The following is a 22,505-nucleotide window of genomic DNA, read 5'->3' as shown; positions in this document are numbered from 1 at the left end:
CAGTGATTATGCAAATCGTTGCACCCTGATTGAGTAATAAAAGCTATCAAGCATCCAGAGTTAAGGGGTTTGCATATTGTATGATTACTGAGAAATAAAATCAGAGCAATTATGCAAATCAAAACTCCTCAGCCAATCAGACCGAAAGATGCAAGTGAAAAAAAAATGTATATTTATGCATCAATAACTATACAGTATCCCTGAGCTCCAGTTATTATTATTTTGGTTATTTGACTGCAAAAGTACCCAGAGGCCCTGATCAATACAATATAAAATATAATTGTTTTATTCTGGTTTCTGTTATGAATCTTGACTTCTGCAGTCATTACATTTTGGATAAACAACAATTAGGATCTGAGCTGATTTCCCGTTAGAACAAAAATTTAAATCAGCGTATACTGGAAAAAAAAAAAAGGTGAAAAAACAAGTCAAGCGATAGTGTCCATGAAATTAAATACAAAATAATGCCGTAATATTGCCACATGTGAAGTGTGTGATGTTTTTAATGATTCTACTACTATTAGGTAATTAATGCACAGATGCCAGTCGAAATTAAGAGTATAACAAGGTGCGTTCGTGCCTCCCAATGTGCTCCGTGGCTGCAGCTGGCAGGCAGAGCAGGTCTGCACTACGTGGCCAGCTCGGGTACCATGTTATTATCAAGACTGGTGGGTGGAAAAAATAACATTTTTAGTGCAAACAGGGTGTTTTATTCAAGGGGAAAAGTTGCCAGCACTTTTCAGGCCCTAACAAACCCAGGCAGTGCTGATTTTACTGTGTTTTGCCCAGCTGCTCCGGCGTTTGGGGGCAGTTTCTGCCCGGCTGCAGCATCTGCCGGGGGGCGAAGGGAGATGCAGGCAGTGCCCCACACGCCGCTCTCTGCGGTTGGCCCGGGCTGGGCTCTAAAATGCAGATATATCAGGTGCATTAATGAGCCGCACTTAAATATTACGAATATTGCTTTTCTATATGTTTTTAATGTGTTTTTAAATATTTTTTATGTATTTTTCTCAAGTTGTCACCCAGACACAATATTGGCTGGCCCTGCCCCACACCCGGGTCCCCCCCCCCATTCAGGGGACCGCAGACCGGCCCTGCCCCACACCCGGGTCCCCCCCCCATTCAGGGGGGCGCAGACCGGCCCTGCCCCACACCCGGCTCCCCCCCCATTCAGTAGGCTGCAGACCGGCCCTGCCCCACACCCGGCTCCCCCCCCATTCAGTAGGCTGCAGACCGGCCCTGCCCCGCACCCGGGTCTCCCCTCAGGGCGGCGCGGCCCCGCCCCGCCCCCAGCGCCCCTCCCCCCCCCGCCATGGCGCCGCCCCGCCCCCAGCGCCCCTCCCCCCCCCCCACCCCCCCGCCATGGCACCGCCCCGCCGGTCCCGCCCCGCCACGTCCCGCTCGGGCGCCCGGTCCCGCCCCGGCGGCGGCGGCGGCGCATCGCGGAGGCCGCGGCGGCCATGGCGTTCACGCTGTACTCGCTGCTGCAGGCCGCGCTGCTCTTCGTCAACGCCATCGCCGTGCTGCACGAGGAGCGCTTCCTCCGCCACGGTGAGCGGCGCCGCCGGGCGGGGCGGGGCGGGGCGGGGCGGGGGGAGCCGCCATTCCGCGGCGGGGCCCGCGGCTCCCGCACACCGGCGGCTGGGGATGGCGGGAGACCCCCGAGCCCCGATCCACGTCGGTAACGGCGCCGGCTGAGCGGGTGACGTTTGTAACGAGGCTGCCTGTCTCCGTGTGGCGCAGTGGGCTGGGGGAGCGATCAGGGCATCGGAGGATTCGGAGAAGAGCCGGGGATTAAAGCGCAGCTGATGAACCTCGTCCGGTCCGTACGCACCGTTATGAGAGGTGAGGTGAAGGCCGTGTTTCCTTAAACATCTGCTGGCTGTGAGGTTTTGCTTCTGTACTTTAAGCAAGTAACCTCAGCGTTTGATTCTTTCTCTTGCCGACCAGCTGCCGTTTCCACTTGCCATATTCAGTCCGTCCTTCCCTCTGGTTCCTTCCTTCCTCCCTGCGTGGACTCCCTGGAGCAAGGCGCAGGTCCCAGCACGCAGCCCTCAGGCCCTGGGTTGGATAAAGTATAAAACATCCTCTGCTTTCCAAGCAGAGCAGATTTGGACCGTGACTGCGGCTTGTGGTGCTGCTGCAGCATCTTGGCTTTTCTTGGGAGCTGGTGGGGAAGCCCGGCTATGAAACGGAGCATGCCGCTAGCTTCACCGTGGCTGAACTGGGTTTTATGTGAATTGAAGCATCCAGTGTAATTCCTAGGACTCTTAGCTGTAAGCCAGACTTACATGCCTCAAAGTACGGAAATAAAAGTGAAGACTCTTTGAATGTTACTGATAGTCACTCACTATAAAGCACACCAAAATTTATTGTACATGCACCGACAAACAGCCTTCAAATCGTAACAAACCCTGCCTTTTCTCCTGCCCCGCAAAGAATAAAACCTGATATTTTTCTTGTAAATCTCAGTAGAAGCTAAACAAGAAACAGGCTCTGAGATAGTTTAGTTTCATTTGGCGAAAGGGTTGTTTGGGCCAAAGTTAAAACATGGAAGGTCATAAGAATATTTACACTGTAGCTTCCTATTAATTTTTGGTATCCCAGTCTTCAGTCATGGCTCCTTCCGCTAATTCTCATTTGCACAGGTAAATCAATTGTATTGTTTTTAAATTTTAATTTATTTTACTCCTTAAAAGGTAGTCTCCCAGCGTAACATGAAATTCTGTCTCTTTGTGATGTGTAAAAGAAAATTTTCACAATTCCTCTGTTTTTTCTCTGCAGTGCCATTAATAGCGGTGAACACCGTTACGATTGTGCTGCTCCTGTTGTTTGGCTGAAGATGATCTGTTGCTAAAGCTTTTGGACATCCAAAGAGGAAGGTTGCCAACCATCACTGCTTTGAGTTTTCTGGGATCCAACATGGTTTAGCTGTCAATTTGACATTCAACTTACAATAATAAAGACAGTGTTTCTATTTATCTTATTTCCTAATGTTCACTTGCAGTTTCATTAAACAAGAAAATGGGATCAGTGCAACAACGCTGTAAATATACTGGACTCCGCCAAGTTCTACTGCTGCCTGTTAATAGCACTGACTGTTACAATATGCGTTGTAACATATTGCAATCATTGTCAATAGGATGTGGTTTCTAATTGTCTTGTCACTCAGGGATGGATTTCCTTCAGTACACTCCCAATTTATTTTTAAATTAAAAAAAAATCCAGTGTTTGTTATTTCATAGTTACTACTGTGGCACTATTTAATAGAGTATGAATTTGGCTCTAGAAATATTATAAACTATTGAAAATACCGTTGTGATTTTGAGCTAAAGCTAGATGGGGGGGGGGGGGGGAACTGTTTCAGTTCAAACTATAAATGGAATTTTCCTGGCTAGGTTGAGGCCAGGATTTTTCTCTTGGTGTTTGATAGCTTTCTCAGATCAATGATGTTTGATGTTAATGGCAAAGTAGGTTGAAAATAGGTACAATAGCTATGCAAAATCTCAAAGAGCTGTACTTAAATGGAGGCAGCTCAGTGTTAATTTAGACTAGCAAGTTATCTTAGTAACTAGTATTTGTTACTATTCTTTCAAGGATTATTATTACTTTTTAAAGCATGTGTTGAACTTCTGTGTAGCACTTTGTGTGTTAGAAGTGGGGAACCATTTGAATTCTGAGCTTTTGGGGCAATAAGGGAGGAGAATATTGCACCCTTTTCACATGCAGTTCTTTTTCTAAACAGCAAATTTGCAACCTCCATCCCGCCCCTCCATCTTCCTTAGTTAAAGTAAGGAGTTTCTGAAACTGATCCTATGGGTATGATCTTGCAGTTCTTTCTCAGACAGTACTGCTAATTACTTTGCTGCAGATCTTGTTTCAGTGAAGGCTGCTGCGTCAGGTCCAATGTTCTATAGCAACTTTGAATGCAAGAAAACTGATCCTCATACACCTTTTTAGAAAAGTTAAACTTCAAATGTCTTTTTTATTTCTCGCTGCTGGAGTGTGACTGAAATTGTTTTTATTTTTAAAAGTGGGAAGGGCTAGAGAAACCTGGCACTTGCATTGTTTTAAAACAGCTTATTGTTCTCTTCTTCTGATGTCTTGAGGACTAAAGCATACATGGTTGTATACAAAGATAAGTCTGTAAAATGTGTAAATGAACTTAACGGTCTTCAGTAGCAGTGTTTTCCAGAGTACAGTATATCCAGGAGGAAGGTTTTTTGTTGTTTCCTTTTTAGTGAAAACTTGTAAATAAATTTTGAATTTCTAAGTTAAGCACTCTTTCCTAACTTGCTCCATATCTGTGTACAGTGGTAGTATCTCAAAACTCAACTTCATGCTGTTCTAGATACCAAAATTAGCGTTCTTATATAAAATACTTCTTATTTCCTATGGCTCTTGCAAATACCAGCTCTCCACTATGAGGCAATATTTTGGTGTTATGTAGCAAACCCAATGAACCACAGTAACATTGGCCAGAGGCAGAATATAATCATGCTAGGTCTTAAATTCCAGGGTAGGTAAATCTATTACAAAGTATTTTTTATTTAAAAAAAAGAAGTTTATGTAATTCAACTAGGCTATACCCTGCATCAGTTAATTTCATAAACATATCTTCTTTCATGGAAATTGAACAGTACCTACATGAAGCGGATTAAAAAAAAAGATGGCAACAGTTTGAATTTTACTACATTGCACTATGATGTATAACACTGCGCTTATTGCCTTTGTTAACCAGATCATGGAAGGAATGGAAGCTGAGGGTGTGAACTGCATGTAGCAATCATGGCATTTTTTTAAAAAGCAGTAGTAGATGTTCTCACGGCTGATGCATTGCATTGGGGCCCTGAATGAAGCATTGCTTGCATATCATTTCATATGTATTGACTGGAAGTGTTAAAATGCTATTTCTTCCTGAAATAAAAGCCAGTACTGAAGACTGCAAGGAGCAGCTCTGAAAACATGTAAAATGAGTGATTTCTCCCTTCCTCTCAGAACATTTTACCTGAGAGTTGCAAGACAGCGATTGAAAATGGGGCAGCAGCTGAGGATCAGGTCTCCCAAATAATGAGCATGGAAGGGGGCAAAAGGGTAGACAGCACACAGGCAGAGAAGGCAGGACTGTAGAGGGAAAACGCTGGGGAATTACAACACTGCCTCCTCAGCAGGTGCACTTCCAAAACATGCCTACTGTGACCATAATTCTTTGTTTAAACCAGGTAAAGCATTTCCCTACCTTCTGAGGTTTTTATTATTGTTATTTTACATTTGACTCCTACTTGCAGTACTTGAGTTTTCCACTCATGACAGCACATCTTTAGCCTCGCAAGCCATTGGGTAGTAGACACCCTAAAAACTGGAGGGGCTCCGGGTACCTCAGTAACAGGGACCACTCAGAAAAGAGTTTCCACTTGGCAAAGAGCTCCATGTACAAAGTTACTGCCTGCCCTCCAGGAGTCACCGGCACCTGGCTCTGAAATGTCAATAACCAAAGCATTTTGATGAGGACTAAGTCCACTACAGAATAACTGGAAAGGTTTCTACTGAGCATTTGCAAGCAGGTGTTTCCATAGCTGCCACTGGTATGCTGAAGCCTGTTGTCCTGGCGTGTTAATGCAGCAAACGGCTACTTTCCGGCTGAGCACAGTGACCCTGTAAAAAGCGAAACATGGTTCTTGCAGTTACCACTATAGCAGCAGTATGAGTTTGTTAAAGTCTCCGCAAATGTCTTCCGGGGCTGGGAGTGCGGCTTTGGCACACAGGGCCCGTATCCCCCAAACGACACCCCGGCACAGCCCGTGCTCAGGTAGGGGCGGTAGATGTGTCCCCTCCCTCCGCAACCCCTCAGCACCCAGCTCCGCCTGCCCCCGAGAGCGGATGAAGAGGCACCGCAGCGGCTGAGCCCTACGGCAGCACCCCCAGCCCCTCACGGCGCCATTTCCCCTCAGCGCCGCCGTGCCCCGCGGCGGGCTGCCCGCGGATCTGCCTGTCGGCGGGTACCGCAGCCCTGCGCGCAACGCTGCGCCAGGCGGGCTCAGGCGCTGGGCGGGCAGCCCCGGCCTATGAGGACCCCGCGCGGCGGCGCCAAGCGGGCAGCCGCAAGACCCGGGCGGGCGGCCGGCGCTAGGTTAGTACGTGCGTTGGGGGGGGGGGGGCCACCCTGCTCCCCCCCCCCCTCCCGGCTGAGTGGGCCCGCCCGCGCTGTGCGGGCGGCGGCGGGCGGGCGGCACCATCGCGGCTGGAGAGGGGGGGAAGGCGCCGGGCGCCAGCAGGCCCCCGTGGGCTGCGGCGGCGGGGGGGGCTTGGACAGAGCTCCGTGTCCCTCACTCCGGGTGTATTTACCGTGTTTTCTGCGTGTTTTCTGTCAGTAACCGGAGGATGAAGGGTTCGTATCGCCAGCCTAAAACAGGAAGGGCTGTCGTGGAGCGTAATAATCTTTGCAGCCACTAAAACCTCCCTTACTGCGGTAACGAGCGTTCGGGAAACCCCCAAATGCGGGTTTTCTGCGTCGTTTTCTGTGGCAGTCGAGCAAACGGGGGAGCCCGAGGTCTGTCCCCACGTCGAGGGGAGAAACCGTCTTTAAAAAGACAAAATACGAAAAAAAAAGTGTTCAGATGCTGACAGTGGGGAGAGCGAGCAAGAGAAAGGTTTATTTTAGATGCAGTGACTATATTCGGTGATTTCTCAGGTTTTTAGGCCTTACTGGACTGTGAGCTTTATTCTTCAGTCTATATTGAACTAGGCAACGTGCCTGTGAGGAGACAGTTTCGTGTCCCGGAGATAGTGTGGGCTCATCCATATTCCCCTCTGATCAGGTGCTTTATCCACCCTTATGATTTTACCCTGGGAGAAGGTCTTGGAAACCCAGTGCCCTCCTTTCCCGTGATGCTGGTGAAGCTCCCTGAGTAGTTCTGTGACCAGGTCTTTGTCATAGATGTGTAACCTTGGCCTCTCTGGCAACAGACATAATGTAAAATAAGAATTTTTTTTTCTTATTTTAGGTAACCAGCAGGAATAATGACAGTGGCACCTCATAAAGTTGTCCGCACACTGTGTCTCGTACCTTTGCTATCAAGTTCATATGATTTTGGTAGTTGATAAATCTGTCAGCAAAGATAAAAACCTCCTGATAGAAAATTAAATTTATTAAGACAGTTTCCGGTCATGGGGCTGACTATTATGCATGTTTTTAAAAGTGCATACGTGTTGCATCAGTCCATCTGTCACCAGAACAGCTGAACAGAAAATCCTGATGGGTTACTAGTGATGATAGATTGGCAAGCAATGTCTGACAAACAGGAGAAAAGCTCCTATATTGGGCATTCGCTAAGAAATGGCTTAGCAAATTTGCCTGTGGAGATACAGCACTTGCAAAATACATAAAGAACAGGTGTTTTATAAAGATGTGCTAGTTTTTGAAGACAACTTTTTAGCCAGATGACTCGCACCAAAGCTCAGTGTTCTCTTCCCCAGTGCCTTTACACTTTGAGTGCTGGTTTCTGTTTTAGGCTGTGTCCTTTTCCTAATTGTAAGACACACAAGCTTGCTGTAGAAAGATTGCATGACTGCCCCCTCTGCAAGAGGAGGGAGTAATCCTTTCGGGTGCTGGATATCCCTGAGCCCTGATGGCTTCCAGACTAGCCATCTGCAAAATCCACCCTGCACACTTTTCATCAGCTGGCTCAGGACCCGGTCCTACTTGCTGTCATTTGTTTGATGGCTAGCAGGTAGTCTGGTCCTAAAAACTGGAACGCCTGGATTGCGTTGTGGGCTGGATCACTGTAGATGCAGCTTACAAAAATGAAGTTAACAACAGCCACTTTTGCAATGTGTTTTGAGCGTTATAGTCAGAGCGCTGTATCATTGCTTAGTGGTATTGTATTTGTCTTTACTTGAACGAACAACTGGTATCGACGGGACTTGCCGAAACGTTCTTGCTGAGGCCTGGAACCAGCAATACCAGACGTAATGATCCTCTTCCCAATCAGTCTTAGTTGTTTAGAGAATTTTTTGACGCGCACAAATAAAGGCACTTAAAAAACAAATAGCACCTGATTTCCATACATAGAGTCTTTTGGAAAATACCACCCCATCAATTATGTATTTTTTTTAAACATTGCCTTTTATTTCTCTGTCTAAAGGGGCCCATTTAATACTACGAGTAATGTTCTGAGTAATACCGGGCTTGGCACAAATGAGGCGCTTAACTGAGTTCCTTATTTTTATTATCCATTGTCTGCTAACCAGTTTTTTGTTGTTTCATTTATTTGCCTTTTCCCTGGGGAATGAAGGATGGCAGCTCGGCGCGCGCTGAAAGCTGTCTTGGTAGATCTCAGCGGCACACTTCACGTTGAAGACTCAGCTGTGCCAGGCGCGCAGGAAGCTCTTAAAAGGCAAGCTACCTTTTTCCATTTCCTCTTATGGGTTGTGTCAATGCTGTTTGCACAAAGATGCTTCTTTTAGTGAAAGGGGCCTGAAGGTTCTGCCTTATTACGCTAACATATATAAGCAAATATGTGGCCGAATTCTGCTTTTTAGTTACACCTGTGTTAACACCAGGATAACTCTGCAAAGAGCCTAGATATTGACGTGTTACTACAAACCACCTGATCCCCTGCAGTTTCCCTAAGAAGCTCACTAGGTCTTTTGTAAGTCTTTTTTGGGTAGAAAAGACTTATTCAGAGCATTTCAGCTAATTCATGCGGGGCTGCAGCCTTAGCCCAAGGTGGAAGGTTGTTAGGTTAACCTGGATTACCCCACATGTACCAGAGTCGCTCAGCTCAGCTGATGCTCAGTGCTTTGTTTATGAGCTTGATCATACGTCTGAGCCCTTAAGCCTGTTGTGGGCTAGATTGGAATAACAGTGAGAATAACTTGGCCCAGCAAGCAAGGTATCATTTACCAAGTCCTCGTTTCCTTTGGTCTTTCAGACGAGGGTTTTTTTATTATTATTATTTTTTTCTGCTAGGTAAACAACCTCAGCTTTTTAGTTGGGAAGTGTTTGATAATACAGATCTGTGTGAATCTCAACACGTTAATTAACAGTGCAGTAAGTACCCCTTCCAATGAAAGGGTGTTTACAGAAACTGAGGCATAGTAAAATGATGTACTCTAGTTGAAGGGCCAAGTCAGCAGCAAAGTAGGATATGCAGTGCCAGGGATCTTTGTATCGTGTTCTGACGCTGTTTCCCTGAAGAAGTCACCTTGCAAAGGATGAAGAGAAACAATATAAAGTGATGTGTGCCACCATGGTGAGTGACAGGGGACACCTTAAGATACTGGAGCAGTGAGAGTTAATGAGGGGAGAGAAATAGGGCTGAATTAAGCATGGGAAGTTTTTACTGGAGTTCTGTCGACTGCTTAGATTTTTATAAAGCTAGACTGTTGCTCAAAGGGAAAGCAGATGGATTAGGAAACTCTGCATTTGTCTTTACCAGTAATTCTGTGGAAATAATTATCCCCTAAAGATGTAGGACTGCAAGGAAGTAAAAACTGCTGAAGTGCTGGATATTAATTTATACCTGTTCATTCACTGGATCCTGCCTGCCGGTGTTTCATGCTGTAGGGAGAACTTGTGCCAGATGAGAGTTAGCATTCTGGAAATTCCCTGGATGTATAAAAGGGATGATACTGTCAAGAACAGCTCTGCATCTCTCCTGTCTGCTGCTCACCTCCAAACCCCCTGGGAAGAGTCAGGGCAATAGAAAGGATTTTTGTAGAATCAGAAGATGGACAATATTTTATAAAACCATTGATTCTCCTCTGCCTTCTGCTGTGCTTCTGCTTGAGTCCTACCAGGCTTTGCTCATGCAGGCCCTCTCCCCTAGCTTTGGGAGGGGAGAGCAAGGGAGGGAAATTAGAGAAGGAATAAGACATGGAGATAGTCTGGTGCTCTGTTGTGCTTTGGTTTAGGATCACAGGTTTGGAAAACAGATGTCATTTCCCTGCAAAGAACAGCCAGGTCTTTCTGCTTGAAGATATGAAAAAAGAAAAAATAATTCTCATGACGTTTTTTGGTAATCCAGGTAATTGTCCTTTCTAAAGAGAACCTGAAATGATTGGCACACAGCTTGCTCTGGGAGCAAATGGATAGATTCTATTTTCAGGATTGCATCTTAGTATTGAGGGCATAAATCTTAATTTCTGTTTTATTGATAAACAGGATACTTTTTTTTTCTTTCTTTTACCAGTTCATAGTTGTGAAAGGGCAGTGTGTCTTTCCAGGAAGCAGAACAGACAAGGGAAAGAAGTGGCAGGTGCAAGCAAGTCTCCAGCATTGACCAACTTTATTCTGATTTCTCCATGCAGTGGTGATGCCAGTGTTTGTTCCTATAGTAACAAAGAGAGAAAGTGATGGTGGGGGAACAATTAAAGGAAATGCAATTGAAATTGTCACTTGAAATTATTTGGTTGTTCAGTAGCATGTTCTGTCAGTGTAGGGCAATAATGTGGTTTTATGTGATGATCAGTGTTCCTCTGTAAAGGGAGAAATGGCTGCAAAAGCTGACATAAATTGCCACACAGATAACATAGGCTCCTAGAGCATTCTGCATCTCGGAGTGAGCTACAGCTACTGTGAAATGCACCAGGCATGTTGAGTTCAATATATCAATTTAGCAGCAAGGTTCTTCTGTTTGTTTATTTTCGTGCAGGATTCTGTTAATCCAGAATACAGGGCTGGACTACTTAGGATGTAGTTTGAATTAAAAGGCTTTTCAGACTAGTTGCAGTTGATGAAAGGTGTTTTCGTTACTCCTGTGAAGATGGAATTTGGAATCACTGTTTTCCTCCTGACTCTTCCTGGTAGAAGCAGAGCAGGGGAGACCTGATCCTGTTCTGCAGAGCATAGCTGTAATTTTTGTCCTGTGTTTCACGCTGCACTCCCATCCTCACAGCAAGTAGCGACCTCCTGTTGCTTCTGGGCTGTAGCACCGGTAGCCTGCGACACAGGCAATCTTTTTAGCTGCAGCCTTCAGGCAGATGGTCCTTTTTAAATCCCAAAGAAGCATATGAAGTTTGTAAGTAAAAGGATTATCTGTCCAATTTGCCTTTGCTCTTCTGCATCAGGCTCCGGGGTGCTCCGGTTACCATTCGCTTTGTGACCAACACAACAAAAGAGTGCAAGAGAGACCTGCTGGAGAGGCTGACGAAACTGGGATTTGACATCGCGGAAAATGAGATCTTCACATCTCTGACAGCAGCCAGAAATCTCCTGGAGCAAAAGCAGGTGCGGCCTCTTCTCCTGGTGGATGATAAGGCCTTGCCTGATTTCACAGGTGAGATGGTGGGAGAACAGCATGGGGGAAGGTTGTTGAACTGAGGGCTAAGGAAACATTGCGCTCTCCCTTTTGTCGAACGATGAACATGTAAAACACTGCTCTGCCTTCTCGAAGTTAGTGTCCGCTACTTCTCACTGTGATAAACTGGTTGTAAACAGTACTTTCAGTGACATGTCACTAGCCTCCACTGCCCAGGGCAGGGGCTAGCATGTTCCACAGTTGTCAGAAATCTTACAGCAGAGTAAGATAGCTTGTTAAGTCCTAGACAAGGGATGTCTGTGATGTGCTCTGGGCTGAAGTGCTCCTGTGTAGCAAGATTGAACCTTTGGATGTGCTCGTGGTGTCCTGCATAAAGCAGAATTACTTTTCTGCGGGGCCTGTACATAGTGCAAGGGCTAAACAAGAAGAGCTTGTGTTTTCTCAAAAGGAAAAAAAAAAAAAAAAGGAAAAAGAAGCAGCAGAAACACACAACTGCATTGTGTTTTTCTGCAGATTCTAATCAAATAGCAACTGTGAACTATGCTACGTCTTGAATGCATAATGTGCAATATGTAGCCTATATTCTGTTTCATAGTCTATAGCAATTTCACTAGACTACTGCTAGCCATGATGAAAGCCTAAAACATGGAACTCTCCAGACTCATAAAAAATTTTTTATTCTTTTTAATTTAACAGTAAACAACCTAAAGCCATGATTGTTGTAGCTGCTTGAGGAGTAGTGGGAATAGCAGCTAAAACCTTCAAATGGGCAGGAATTAAGACAAAACTCATTACTTTTTATTAATTTCCAGTGTAGAAAGTAGTATTTATTACTAGATCATTGGAGAGTTATTCCACCTACCGATGTTGATATGCTTTATAGCAAAACTGTGTCAATTTGTTGGAAATTGAAAGTTTTCCTCTGCTATTGTACAGAGATTGTGTCCATATAGAACTAATACTTCCAAGCAATTTTCCCAGCTGTTGTTGGTCCTGTGCTGCTTGCAGCACATTTTGTCCTGCTGGGTCACAAAGGTCTTTCTTAGGCAAAGTTAGATGACAGTGATCAAAGTGTCCCATGCATATTGCTAGAGCAGCAGTGACACAAATTTCTGAAAAGTCTCCATGTAGAGACACAGGAAGCTCTTTTGCTCCCTGCCTTACAAATTTAATTCCTTACCGTTGTATAATTTAAGTAGGTTCTAACCTTGCTAGGAGGTAGATGTTTTCTGTTAAATTTTAGTGCCGTGTTCTATGCAGTAATCTTCAGAAAGATAAGTGTGCAGGAGGAAAGCCTCTGTGGGCTATGAGAGCAATGAAACCTGATAATCTGTTCCACCTAACGTTGTAGCTGGAGAAATGTGCCCCCAGCAGCATTGTGTATTTGTGTTCTCAGGAAGGCTTTCTTGGGTGAGAGACAACAGCTAATTGCACTTAAGGTAGATAAATCAGTTTAATCTCTATGTATTTGGGATCTTTCCATCAGTTTAACAGTAGCTGATGCTAATTTTGTATAAGGTGGCAAAGACAGAGACACCGGCAGAGAAAATTGGTGGCATTTTGTGTGTAGCCTGAATCTGGCATGGATTGCTTTGTTACTTTTTCTTTTTTCTACAAGCGGTTTGGCTCACATTCTCTCAGGACTGCTCTTGAAACGTTTAAGTACAATGGAGAATGTTTTAAATCCCTGTTAGTGACTGCTATTGAATTATTCTTGGATAATCTCTCTATAAAATTGGTCACAGATGGATGAGTGTAATCCATTCATGGTTAATGGACCCAGATGCTTTCGGGTGGTGTCACAAATCCACATGGCATCTCTGAGTGATACTTTTTGCTGTCTGTGCTAACTGAAGGACGAGCAGCATGAGACTTCAACCAGTGGTTTGCAGTGACACTCTCTGGAGATGCAGCAGTTCTGATTGTCCCAGTAGAGGTGTAGAGTATGTGCAGTGTGAAGGCAGAACAAAAACTCCAGCAAGTGCAGGCTGCAGCTGCTACGTAGCCTATTTAAAATAAATCTCTCTGGTGCTCCTGTTTCTCCTGTAGATGCTACTCTGCCCCCACTGCTGGTTCTGTGCCATGGTCCTGTTCCTCACTGCCATTACAGAGCCATATCTAGTTCCTTCAGAGGTGACACTGCCGTCTGAAGACAATCATGCTCCTCCAGAGCACTGCAGGACAAAGGAGATGTAAGCTGTTCTCCAGGGAACTAATCCACATTAAAAAAGACCTTCCAAATCAGTCAAAAGTAACCTAGTGTAACAACTTCTAGGTCATACAGCACGACCATCTTTGCCATCGTAACCAGACTGCTATGTAGAACAGCAGTCAGGCTTTCCACCCTACGTGGAGTTTTCTGTGACCAGAAGGAATTGAAAAACTGGATGAAATTCTTTAATGCTCCTGCTTTGCTGTCTTAACAAATCGATATGCAGAGACATGTTCTTACATAATAAAAAGTCATTTAGTTTAAAAAAAAATGCTGAATTTCAGTGGAGATGGTGAGAGAATTGCTGTTAGACTGTACAGATGTGTTCTTCATGAAGGGTGGCAGACTCTGGATGGATCAACACCTTCTCCAGTGAGGCTTTCCTCATTTCTAAAAGACATATATCTCATCTAAATAATTTATCTGTGTCAAAAAATGCTAATTTTTGTTGTAAAGTGATTATGGCACTTGTTCCCTGGCTTGGCAAATGACAGAGATCCAGTTGGTTTAAACCATAGAGGATTTTACTTCCTGTGAAAATCAAGAACTGACACTTCACTCCATGGAAGATGGTAACTGAAACTTGTCAGTTAACAAATCCTGTCTTGCCTGCTGCTGGGGAAATGCAAGACACTTCCATCAGCTGCTCTTGATCTCATGACCCACTTTGCCTTTTGCTGCGCTCCCCACAGGCAATAGCCCACAATGTTCTTAGGAACTTGAACTGCTCTAGCTCTTAATTTCCCATTCAGACTTTCCAGTGTTTGTTTGTGCAGCGAGACTGAGAGAAGTCAGTCGTTTTTCATCAGCCTTCCTCTGACGGGCACTGAGAATGTTTTCAATTTACTCACAGTGGTCACAGTTACAGTGTTGGTATTAAGGAGTGAAGACTGTGCCTGCCTTTAGAGGCTGTAGTTCCCTGTACCTCAAATAGGCGTTGTCTGTAGGAACTGGGTCAGTGCTGACTGCTACAAAAAGGGTCTGAACACAGTCAGTTAGCAATGATCTTCTGTGAAAAGGGGCAGGCTGAGATGTAGCTACAGACTATGACCCACGTTCTTAATAGACATGCCGTAACAAATATGTCTGCTTGGGTGGTATGGATAGTTGGGGGATCACTCGGCCGTGCAAAAAGCTGACTGTATTACTAAGTATGAACAAAATTTGGTTCACTCAGAATAATCGGTGGTACCATTTTTGATTTTCCAGGGATAGCCACTAATGACCCTAATGCAGTGGTAGTAGGACTGGCTCCTGAGCACTTTAACTATGAGATGATGAATAAGGCGTTCCGGTAAGTCTGTGTCTCCTCATTGATTTTTTTAGATGGTGGTTGTCTCATGCTGGGCTCTGTATCTCCACGTATGAGAGGAATTCCTTCCTGTATGGAGAGAAGAGGGTGGTAACAAATCACTGTTATGTAGTGAGGATTGTGGTGTCTTCTTCCATGTTTGAGAGAGAAGCACTAACCTGTGTGGATTTGGGGGCCTTAACCATGAGCCTCAGGCAGGCCAGTCCAGGGTTTCATAGATCTCAGACTGTAATTAAACTTAGTTATAGCATTAACAAGATAATTACAAACATAACAAAATTAAAACATTAACGTGAAAAGGTTAGTAACATTTCAAGAGGAAATGCTTACACAGAAACAAGGATATTGAGAAGTATTAGGGAGAAGGCTTCTGTGTTCAAAACCTCAGTCTTCAGAGCCCAAATCTTGTAGGGGCTAGAAGGAAATCCAGTATTTAGGGCAGATTATTCCTTATCTGCCTGATGTAGGATTTCTAGTAATTTCTTTTGAAGCATCTTGTTTTCAGCAGCGGCCACCACAATATGTTGGGTTAGATGAACTGAACAAGCTGCCTCCCCTGTACCCCACCAGAGTCTGCTGTTTCTCCATTTCATGCTGCTTTTGTCACGGGAAACCCTCTGAAGCCGCTGTCCTTCACTAGTGGTTTAGGCCAAGCTGATCCACCGGGTCTCTAAAAAGGAGAAGCACTCACACAAGCTGCCTCTGCTGCAGGAGCGCTAACCCCTGCCGGCTGCTGGTAACATGCTTTCAGTGCTTCCCAGTTAACTCCCTGCTGTGTTACAATGCATATGATGAATCCTTTCCACTCTCTGCTCTCAGCGTGGCTGCCATCCCACAGTTTTTCACCTTGAAATTGGAAAAAAAATTGGTCTTGAGCATCTTTCATTGTCTTTGAGGGCTAAATTTGAAAAGGAGCTAACAATTATTGTTCATCAGTAGCTTGTGGAGGCTGCTTATAATAGCAAGCCAATGCTGTCCTTATCTGCACACCAATTCTATGTCCTAAAAACATGTATGGACCCAAACCAATTTTCTGGCTGCCTCATTAGTGCATGTTGCCGGTGTCATTGAGTTTTATAGTGCACTTATGAGTGGACTCTTAATTTCACAACTGCACAAAGTTATCCCATCCTGGATTCCAGTGCTTGCTTCATTCTGATTATTGATATTTCTGTCATGAATATATTAGCTGTTAAATGATAGTCATTAGCTGCCTCAGGCTGGAGACCTGGACACTTAAAACAAGGAACCAGTCATGTCATGTTCAGAGTGACTGAAGGCCCCGGGCTTTATCAGGCCAGAGTACCCAAGAGCCTACAGAACGGGTCCTACAGAAGTGAAGGAGGTTGTCCCAGGCTGGATTTGGGCTTGTTGCATTAAACACAGAATTGGGCATTTGGCCTGATGACAGAAGGGACATGGTGAAGGGCAGATCTGGTCCCTGCCCCTGCGGCTGGCAGTGGGCCTGAGCTGCCTTTGCTGCCCCAGAGAGACCTGGATTCAAGCGTGGAGCATATGCTGAGCAAGTCCGAGCCCTTCAGCTCTCCTCACCTCGTGGCGGACGCATTCCCAGCCTCTTGGCTGACTCTTCTGCCTGGAGGAGGATTTCATCCTCCCCGAATGCTTCCTGGATTTGTCCAGTGCTTGTCCTGGTCCTGCCTCTCAAGCTGGGCAGAGGCCCTGGGATGTGCTCTAGTTGATCTTGAATATCTCACTGACTTTTTCTGGGGTTTTCCCCTAGTCTTCTATAAACTTCTGTCCTGCTGGTGTCACTTTGGTTTGGTCTGAAGGAAATGCTTAACTACTGACCCATTCTCTTCTTTGAGCCTCATACCACTGTCCTTTACTGCTCAGATAATTAACTCATTTGGGATTTGCATTGCTCACAGCAAAACATTGAGGTGAATCTGATTAAATGCAGGTATCTACAATGCAGATGCCTGTATCTGAGCTAGTGACCTGGGAGAGAGGAGGCACTTGTAAGACACCATTCATTTTTCCCCTAGTAATGCTTAAAATAGGACAGATGAACCGGGCCCTAGAAGTGCTTTTTCCTTTTCGCTGACTTAATTACCTGGTAGGCAGCTACTCTATTGACATCCAACATTAGGTTAGATAAATCTAACCCAGTATGAGTCCCAAAACGTGATACACAAAGATCATTCTCTAGGCACCATTTGAAATGACTGGGAATAAATTTCCCTTTTTGTATACGTGGGATTTTGATGCCACATTTAAAGGAATTCTCTCAGGTGAGATCCTTCCTGTAAGTGGTTGTGGTGCCACTGTCAAATTAAATTTTTCTGTATCCTAGAGGCATCCTCCCATTGTGAACGTATCTGGCTGCTTGTAGATACGCACGCCAGCTTAGTTCTTGTTGAGCTTGCTTTGGAACGCATTGATTCAATACAAGTGGCTTGTGATAATTAAGTGAAATGAAATATTATCATTTATGCATTGCTCAAAGAACCCAGGTTGCTCTGCAGACGTGTGGGAACCAAGAGACATTCTCCAAGGAGCATACAACTAACTTAGGCCAGCCTCTTTGAACAGAGGCACAGCAGAGCTCCAGAAAGGCTATAAAGGGACAAAGCAAGATTTTGTTTGTTTTCTTAAAGGCTTTTTATGTAAAACAGAGTTAAGGGGGAAAGAAATCCTCGTTTCTGCTCTCGAGATAACTGCCCTTCTTTACCCAGCTTTGCTGTTTCCACTATGCTAATTACGTTTCTACCTGTTGTGATAAAGACTGGAGCTGCCTGCAGGACCTGAGGAAGGTGCCGTAAAATCAGACGGGAAGCGTTTGGCAGGGAACCTCAGCTTTTATAGATACTATCTAGAGGGCTTTTATTGCCCTGAAACTGAGGCTGGGGATGGGGGAGGACTGCAGTAATGTTGCCGAGCTTGGTAGTACCAGGAAGATTCATCCAGCATAGCAGTTATGTGGACTTTCTCTTGCAACAGGACAGGTCGCTGCTATGTCCACTGTAAAGAAAAACTACCAGGCAGGTAACAGAGAATTGGAAGAATCAAAAATGGTAGATGAAGTCCAAATTCTATGAAAGTAAGCCTTCCTGATCTCTAAACTCCTGTTTGTTAGTTATTTTGTTATCATGGATCCACTGTTCCAGGCACTGTGTGCGCTAAAGAAACATGGTCTCTGCCACAAAGGTTTTATAAGGCAAGTGTTAGACAAGAGCCCACAAGCAGATATGAGGTGAATTTATGGCGTTGATAGCACAGGCTAAGAAGGAACTGATCTCCCTTTGGAATTGATTTGAAATTGATCTCTCCTTAGCTTTGAGCTATCTCCCTTTTGGAATTTCTTGTTCTGTATAGCGAGGAGATCAAATCCAGCTTTGTTTCTAAGAGGAATGGTAATGGCACTGCGGATTGGGGGATTCAGTGGGGTTGGAATGTGCCCTAATATCTTTGTGATTTTTCATGTAATCTGTTGTTCCTTCAGTGTTAACATAGAAAGTCAAGGTTTAACGATTCACCTTCTGCTTGGAATTCATCTAAACACCCATCTTTGCTGGAAACATATAGCTGTTTAATCATTTGGCTGTTACAGGTGATACAAACAGCCCCAAGAGCTGCTCCGCTCACAACCTGGGCTGCAGATTTCCTGGTTGAAGCAGTGTTTTGAAAGCGCTGCTGTGTTTTCGGTCAAGGCAGGGAGATTAACAGGAATTTAAGGCTGTGGCAGTCAAGCTGCTACCTGCAGCCGTTGCTTATGGTTAATGTATTTTAAAATATTTGCATGGGGAAATCGGATCGGTTCTAATGATAGGATGTTAGCCTTTGTGAAGAGTAGGGTTGCTTAGAAAAATGAACCTAATTGCACTAGGGATACAGAAAGGAGTTAAAAAATACTTAACTGTTAAAGTCCTCAAGATAGTAGTTTCTTTATTTTGGGGATTTCTTTTATTAGCTGTTTCTGGGGAAAAGAAAGGAAGGAACTTTATTTAACTCTCCGAATAAATGAACATCAGTGGGAGTCTTGTCATCAATGTAAATGAAAGCAGGATCAGGCCTTCAGCTGTGAATACCTGTAATATAATTATGTATTTTCTTCTTCATTGGTTCCCTAGGTTGATATTGGATGGTGCTCCTCTTATAGCTATACATAAAGCCAGGTATTTCAAGAAGAAGAACGGCTTGGCTCTGGGACCTGGGCCTTTCGTAACTGGCCTGGAATACGCAACAGACACCAAAGCTACAGTGGTGGGGAAACCAGAGAAAACGTTCTTCCTAGAAGCTCTACGAGGGACTGACTGTGCCCCAGAGGAGACGGTCATGATTGGTGATGTATGTGGGGACCGAATATCTTATCGCCTGCCTGCTAATATAGTGCTTATCTCTGCTGCATGTAGGTGCCTCCCAAATGAACCCATCTTTCCAAAAGCGCTGGGAGGTAACGAGGGGTGAAAACTGAAGCATCCAAACTTGCAGGACTGAGCGTAGCCCCTGGGGTCAGCTCTCTGACGCGAGTGGGTGCTGGAGCAGCCCTAAACATCCCGCCTGAGGCTGTGGGAAGTCTGCTGACAAGAGGTGCCCTGCGACGTTTCCGCTGACCTTTCTAGAATCACTCAGTGACTTAGCAGCTCCATTCCCGCAGAGGTTCTGCCTTACTATTTGATCAGGCAAAAAACACATAGTACATCATTCCTGTGGCAGGCAGCTGAAGGGTGTGACTCGGTATAGTTGCTTTCAAGTAGTTCATTAGTGACATGCAAGGCAGAAGATGTTATAAAACACTTGTTAATGAGTTATGTCTGTGGCCACTAACTAATCTCCTGTTCTGTCCCAGGACTGCAGGGATGATGTTGGAGGGGCCCAGAATGCTGGCATGCGTGGGATTTTAGTGAGGACCGGTAAGTCCTGATGGATCGGTCCTGTCGGGAGACAGTGGTGCATTGATCTTGCCCTGGGTACCGACAGCCCCTGGCAAAGCGAAGGTAGGCTCTGACCCCAGGGGCAAGCCCCAGGCCTCTTTGGACGCCTGTCATTCCTGCAGTTTGGTACACCCGGGGCTGCTGGGAGACCCTGACTGTAATGTTACGGAGCAGCTCATTTGGGGATTAATTCAGCAGGTAGATTTCCTCAGCTGCGGCTTGGCAGCCTGTCAGGCAGTAGATTGTGATTAAGCCAAGGTAGGCCATAGATTGGACTTAATGTTTGAACAACAGGTTTAGAGCACAGACTCCTAACTGATAGCAGGATGAAATGAAGTAATAGATGGGGGTGGCTGATCTTGTAGATCTGAGTTTTACAATGACTAAAGTATGAGCGTTAGTCAAAGAACAGAGAACTGGTACTTATCTAAAACGTGGTATCTTAGATTACCAAGATCAGTCATGTCGATGCAACCTCTGACCATTCGGATACTCTGATGATGTTTCCTAGTAATTACACTGATAATTATGTACGCCATTTTGCTTCAAATGAAAGCAGAACCTTAAGGGACTGACAAGTACCCTCAACATTACCAATACTGTGGTAATACCACATATACTGGTACATACAACACATACCATATGCTGCTAAGGTCTTTCTGAGGTAGCAACTGTTCATGCCCTGCAGTCTGCTACCCTCAAAATGAAAGCAAGTAATCCTACTCTTTCTCACAAAAGCCAGACAGGGAGATGTGACATTCTTATTTCAAGACCCGACAGCCCAAATAGCTGAATAGTTAGTGGGAGAATAGTGTCATTGCAGTGCTGTAGATTGAAAACAATGCATAAGTAATGTTAGTTTTGAGCCAGAGCCTCTCCTAGGGCAGTCTTCAGTAAATCTCAGCATTTGTTTAGGAAAGACCTGTGAGATGTCTGTTCTAGGAGAACATCAGATAGGTATCTGTCCTCCCATGTCTGCTGCTTCTGATCCTAAGAGGCTCTAGTTTTGGGGGGGGGGGGGGGGGAGATCAAGCTGACAGGTCACCCAGAGCAGCTTTGTAAATGCATCTTTTTGTTCATCTGTTCCAGGTAAATATCGACCAGCAGATGAAGACAAAATCAGTCCGTCTCCGTACTTAACCTGTGAGAATTTCCCAGAGGCTGTGGAACATATCCTAAAGCATCTGCTGTGAGAAAGGGAGTAGTTAGTTTGAAGAAATTTCTGTTTCACATAATTTCCGTTATTCCTGCTTCAAAAATAAAGGCCACAGGATCAGTGCATGAAACCTACCCATGAGGAAAGAGGATTGGTGTGTGGCCCCAGCACAGTCAGGGCAAAGCCCTTTTCCTGTAGTGGTTGCATGAGGATGCGATTAGAGACCTCAGATACTCAGCAGGTTAGACAGCATCAGGAAGACTAGAACCAGTACAGCTTGTGTTCATGAATGATGAGGGAACATGGCACGGTGTTCTGCTTGTTTTTAGCTTTCAAGAAATAACTGATTAAAACCTGTCTAAAATCCCATCAAGTTCTTGTGCTGAATTAGCTGTAAAACCTGCTGGAAATGCCTGAGTAAATAAAGCAAGAAGACTAACAGAGCCCTAGTCAGCCTATAGTGCTAACAGCTAGGCCCATTCTGTGGGTTTTTTTCGTTATGCCTCTGCTCTGCTGTAATTTAAAGGTAGAGATTATGCACATCTCGGAGTGACTTTTGTAATAATTATTGTTGATATTTTTCTTCTCATTAGAACAGACACTTTTTTGTTCTTCAAATTTTGTGTGAAATTAAAACTTACAGAATTTTCAGATGTTTCAACTAGATGCTGTTAGAACGAATGGTACAGAAACAAAAATCTGGTATTAAATGGCTTAGAGACTATGAATGTTTGAAGTTAGACTTCAGCAGGGTCCTATTAATGCTACAGTTGCAAAATTTCACTATTGTTGTTTTTTTTGTTCCTTTCTAATGTTATGGGAACAATCCTTTAAAAGCCATGGGGACAGATTTGAGTTTTTATGCAGTTGGTGAGGAGAGCTATAAAATGAAATTTAATTCTGTAGTATGTGTTACTTTTCCTAAATGTGTTAAATACACCAATATGAACCAACTTTGTAATGATGGTAAATAGCTTTTCTGGTCCATTTGCAAACTGTAATAATCAAAGTCCTTTACATTTGTTTTGCAGTGCTCCTGAGTGTTAAATTATTAGATTGTAATTATACATTGCTGCAGTATTAACCTTATTGAAAATACAGTTTTGTGTTAATGAGCCATGCTGATTCTTGTGAAGGAAAACCATCATGATGAATGAGTGGGACGCTCTCCATAAATGAAAGATTACAGATAGACAATCTCACTGGGTGGGTGGTTACCTACACTTGGATTTAATCTCTGTCAGTGACAAAATGTATGTGGACTGAGTCGGCTCTGCAGTTGAAATGCAAGAGACAACAGAAACCCCTGGAAATAAGGGCCACCTTCAGATATTGTTTGTTTTACATCCTGTAAAATAAGATCTGTGCTTAGCACTATTACATGCGTAACAAGGTGAACATCATCTGCGTTAAAAATGTGCTGCACACCCCTCTCAGCAGGGTTTAGGAACTTCAAGCTGCTGTTACACCCACAAGAAAAGGGAATCGAGAGACTAATATCTTTGCCAAATGTACAAAATGAAAAAAAAAGATGTGATCATTGAAGGCCTTATCTTAGGTGCCCTAATCAGTTGTAACCTGCAGTTTTGAATAAATTAACATGTCTAGTGGTCACACCAACAATGCTGAAGCTGGGTTGTTTTCTGCTTGCGATACCTGAGGGAGACCT

The 22,505-nt window shown here is 44.5% G+C and overlaps 2 protein-coding genes across 5 annotated transcripts; both read left to right on the top strand.

Annotated features, from left to right (window-relative positions):
* The first annotated feature begins 1,364 nt into the window (after window positions 1-1,364).
* Window positions 1,365-4,278, top strand: LOC112994454 (immediate early response 3-interacting protein 1). Its single transcript, XM_064500465.1, has 3 exons — window positions 1,365-1,551; window positions 1,744-1,845; window positions 2,785-4,278. Exons 1-3 carry the CDS (start codon window positions 1,461-1,463, stop codon window positions 2,838-2,840), a joined length of 249 nt encoding a protein of 82 aa, XP_064356535.1. The 5' UTR covers window positions 1,365-1,460; the 3' UTR covers window positions 2,841-4,278.
* A 1,758-nt stretch (window positions 4,279-6,036) lies between these two features.
* LOC112994453 (haloacid dehalogenase-like hydrolase domain-containing protein 2) lies at window positions 6,037-21,951 on the top strand. Of its 4 annotated transcripts, none has more exons than XM_026118807.2 (7): window positions 6,037-6,130; window positions 8,295-8,396; window positions 11,071-11,279; window positions 14,683-14,767; window positions 18,877-19,093; window positions 19,596-19,659; window positions 20,770-21,951. In XM_026118807.2, the coding sequence occupies exons 1-7, from the start codon at window positions 6,066-6,068 to the stop codon at window positions 20,871-20,873; spliced, it is 846 nt and encodes a 281-aa protein (XP_025974592.2). In that variant the 5' UTR covers window positions 6,037-6,065; the 3' UTR covers window positions 20,874-21,951. The 4 variants fall into 4 exon arrangements, with proteins under 4 accessions (XP_025974592.2, XP_064356534.1, XP_025974591.2 ...); XM_026118806.2 differs by lacking the exon at window positions 6,037-6,130 and adding an exon at window positions 6,233-6,388; XM_026118808.2 differs by lacking the exon at window positions 6,037-6,130 and adding an exon at window positions 6,238-6,335.
* Window positions 21,952-22,505: the final 554 nt, after the last annotated feature.

Source organism: Dromaius novaehollandiae, chromosome W (assembly GCF_036370855.1).
Source record: "Dromaius novaehollandiae isolate bDroNov1 chromosome W, bDroNov1.hap1, whole genome shotgun sequence".
NCBI lineage: Eukaryota > Metazoa > Chordata > Aves > Casuariiformes > Dromaiidae > Dromaius > Dromaius novaehollandiae.
Note: the sequence above shows the minus strand (reverse complement) of the source record. Positions and strands in the feature narration are given on the sequence as shown.